The 3,044-nt window shown below is 30.2% G+C and overlaps 1 protein-coding gene across 1 annotated transcript; it reads right to left on the reverse strand.

Annotated features, from left to right (window-relative positions):
- Positions 1 to 225: 225 nt before the first annotated feature.
- On the reverse strand, positions 226 to 2,661 carry Gstcd (glutathione S-transferase, C-terminal domain containing). Its single transcript, XM_076412416.1, has 2 exons — positions 2,509 to 2,661; positions 226 to 2,367 (listed from the first exon to the last, which is right to left on the reverse strand). The coding sequence occupies exon 2, from the start codon at positions 1,954 to 1,956 to the stop codon at positions 277 to 279; it is 1,680 nt and encodes a 559-aa protein (XP_076268531.1). The 5' UTR covers positions 1,957 to 2,367; positions 2,509 to 2,661; the 3' UTR covers positions 226 to 276.
- Between the last annotated feature and the right edge of the window lie 383 nt (positions 2,662 to 3,044).

Here is a 3,044-nt window from a genome sequence, read left to right on the forward strand (position 1 = left end):
TCTAAATCTTTTTTACTGGGTTATGCACACAAATTTAACTTTTTTTGAAGATTCTAATTGCCAAACTTTAATATATTTTGTACTAAAACTACTAAACGTAATTATAAAAATGCATTGACATTTTATTATTTTCTTAATGAAATAAATTGTTAATAGTGTTGCATTATTAATTTAAAAATATATATGTTAATAAAAAACGGATTGAACATTGGAAATAAAAATAACTTGTGTACTAAATATATAAACTTCATTTATTTTACAAATATGTTAACAAATTCAACTTATATTGTTATACAGACCTACTAAGAGATTATTTTTATTTGTACATGAAACTGGTTGTAACTTTCCTAAAAATACTTTGTATCCACAATCTTCTGCATAAAGTCTCCTATCAGTATCAACTATGTCCATACAAAAATAACCCTGTTTCGTTTTCGCATTTTCAGATTCATGAGTTTGATCTGCCGCATGGGCTAAATTAAAATACTGTTCTTCGTTTGACCTGAATATTTCCCTAAACCTTGTACTCCTAGGATATAACACCTCGTGACAATTCTTGATACCACCATAACAACAAGGACAACAGATAAAATCAGCTTGGTTCTTGATACACATCTGCATTACTAAATCACTAGCAAGACCACAAGCATGTAATGCTACACCTAAATGAAATGAGCCAACAAAATAATCCAAATTGGATTGAACCACTACAACATTTTGAAGTTTTAATTTATCAACAGTTTCTCTGGCCCTCGCAAGTGATTTCTCTTTATTTTCTACTAATATCACACAACACTTTGGTAATAGATATGCAATTAGTAAACCCAGATGGCCACTTCCACTACAGAAATCCACGATCCTGTACTCTTTATCACCAACAACTCTCAGAACAGCTTTAGTAAGATTTTCTAATTGTTGACATTTTCTATCAGCTCTCTTTACAGGTAGGGAACCACCTTTTGGATTTACCTCCATTGGGACTGTCTGCCACTTAAAGTCTGTAGATGAACCATATGGTATTATATCATTTTTAATAATATCTTCAAAATCTTGTATAGTATTTAAAGCATTCTCAATCTTATATTGCTTTGTGTGCTTAACCGGTATAATTCTGGTTGGGTCCGCATTATATAGGCTTACATTTTTAACCACTGGTATAATAATGTTAGAAACATTACGAACCGATGGTATAAATTTTACATTAGGTTCAGGAAAACTCAAAGTTTGAACCCTACCAAACCAAGCTTTTGTTAAAGGTATAGCTGAAAGTTCAATGGAATTGAAATATTTGAATACAATAGCATAGCAAGGATATAAAATAACATCAGCTAAAGATATATATGGTCCTTCAGCAAAATCATGAGGAACATTTAAATCCTTACGTGGCGTGGAACTTTTTAAACTTTTATCCTGAACATTATTCCTAGCAATTTTATAAATATTATGAATTCTTACTGGTTGGGTCAAATGATTTTCATATTTTAGAATAGTTTCTGGTATAGTACATTCATCATTATTGATAAAGTTATTATTTAACAGCTCTTCAATAGTGTCTGTAATATCAATCTCACAAAATTTGGTCCATACAGAACTTTCAGCACATGCTACTAAACAGGCCTCTCGAAACCCTAATAAATTTCTAATAGATTCTTGGTCACTAAGTTTACATATCTGTCGTGCTACAGAACATAAACCTGATACTACATAATTATCAGATAATATCACTGGCCACTTGGATAATGTTGCACATTCAGGAATGTGAGAGGTAATGTAATGTTCAAGTTCAGTCAATTCAATTTTTAGTGAGCTATTATTGGGTTTAGTGTTAACAATTTGAATATTAAGTTGAATATTTGGTGAATCACATAATTTTAAAACATATAATATTATAAATGTCTTTATATTAACGAAATATTCACCATTCTCCTGGTAAACCTCAACAAACAATAATGCCATACTTATTAAACACAATTTGCAAGTTGCCTTTGAACTCTTTGTATCATTCGCTTATTCAAAACCCTCTTTCTGGCCGATACACACACAGTTGAAATAATACTGAGAACTAACATAAAACCTTCAAATCTCCAAAATGTTTGTTCATCATAAAAAGCTGCGCGATCACAACTTCTGGTGACAGTTTCACCATTCGCACATTTTAACACTTCTTTATAATGAGTGTGAATGCATACTCCAATACTTTTGCTTCTTAATTCAAATGGGGTACAAGGTTCACAATCTCTCAGTACTTCAAATGGTTCTTTTTCAAAACACGTAGAGTTCTGCTCCACGATAAAGTTATTGCTTCGGGAAAGAGCTCTGTTATTCTCGGTCCAGTTTGACTCAACTATTAATACAACGAAAGTTAACCTAAAAACACATTTTCGTAAATAATAGTTTATAACTAAGTAAATCAAATAAATTAATGTAGTCCACTTACACTCCTAGAAATGATATTCCTAGCAGCATTCGTTTTTTGGGACAAGATTCAATCATATTGTAAATTATTACCTTTCAAATTTAAATAGTAAACAGACTTGCAACTTCTATAGGTTATATATATTTTGTGACACACTTCAAGAATGAGGTATAGGTCAGAGTGACGTGTGCTAAAATATGCATTAAAAAATTCAGTATAACATGAGACGAAAAAATGAAAAGTCAATCATTAAATAGTATAGATGAGTTCATTTTCTATCAGCAAAACTCTATAATGCATGTATTGCGGGTTGCATAAACACAATTATTAAATTTTGAGGAATATTTAAATTGTTTTTATACCTAATATAATATTTAATTACAAGTTACATGTAATAGAACTTTTATTTAAAGGAGTTTTAGTTGTTTTACTGGCGACAAGTTCTAAAACAGACACACTATTTTTAATATACTAAAAATTGCCAATAAACCAAACAGTGTTAATAATATATTATTTCCATTGTATTTAACAAAAGTATGTGGGTGTTGCATAAGTATCTTTAAAAGAATTTAAAAATGGAGCGGTTAAAATAATATGTTTAGGGTTTTTCAGTAAGGACGAGTAAAAA

The sequence above is a fragment of the Rhynchophorus ferrugineus genome, unplaced genomic scaffold (genome assembly GCF_030347505.1).
Source record: "Rhynchophorus ferrugineus isolate W39M unplaced genomic scaffold, kcgeb_rfMv2 rfM8, whole genome shotgun sequence".
Taxonomy (NCBI): domain Eukaryota; kingdom Metazoa; phylum Arthropoda; class Insecta; order Coleoptera; family Curculionidae; genus Rhynchophorus; species Rhynchophorus ferrugineus.

Coding starts and splice junctions, on each gene's coding strand:
- Gstcd (XM_076412416.1), bottom strand. CDS start 1,956: ATGGCATTATTGTTTGTTGAGGTTTACCAGGAGAATGGTGAATATTTC.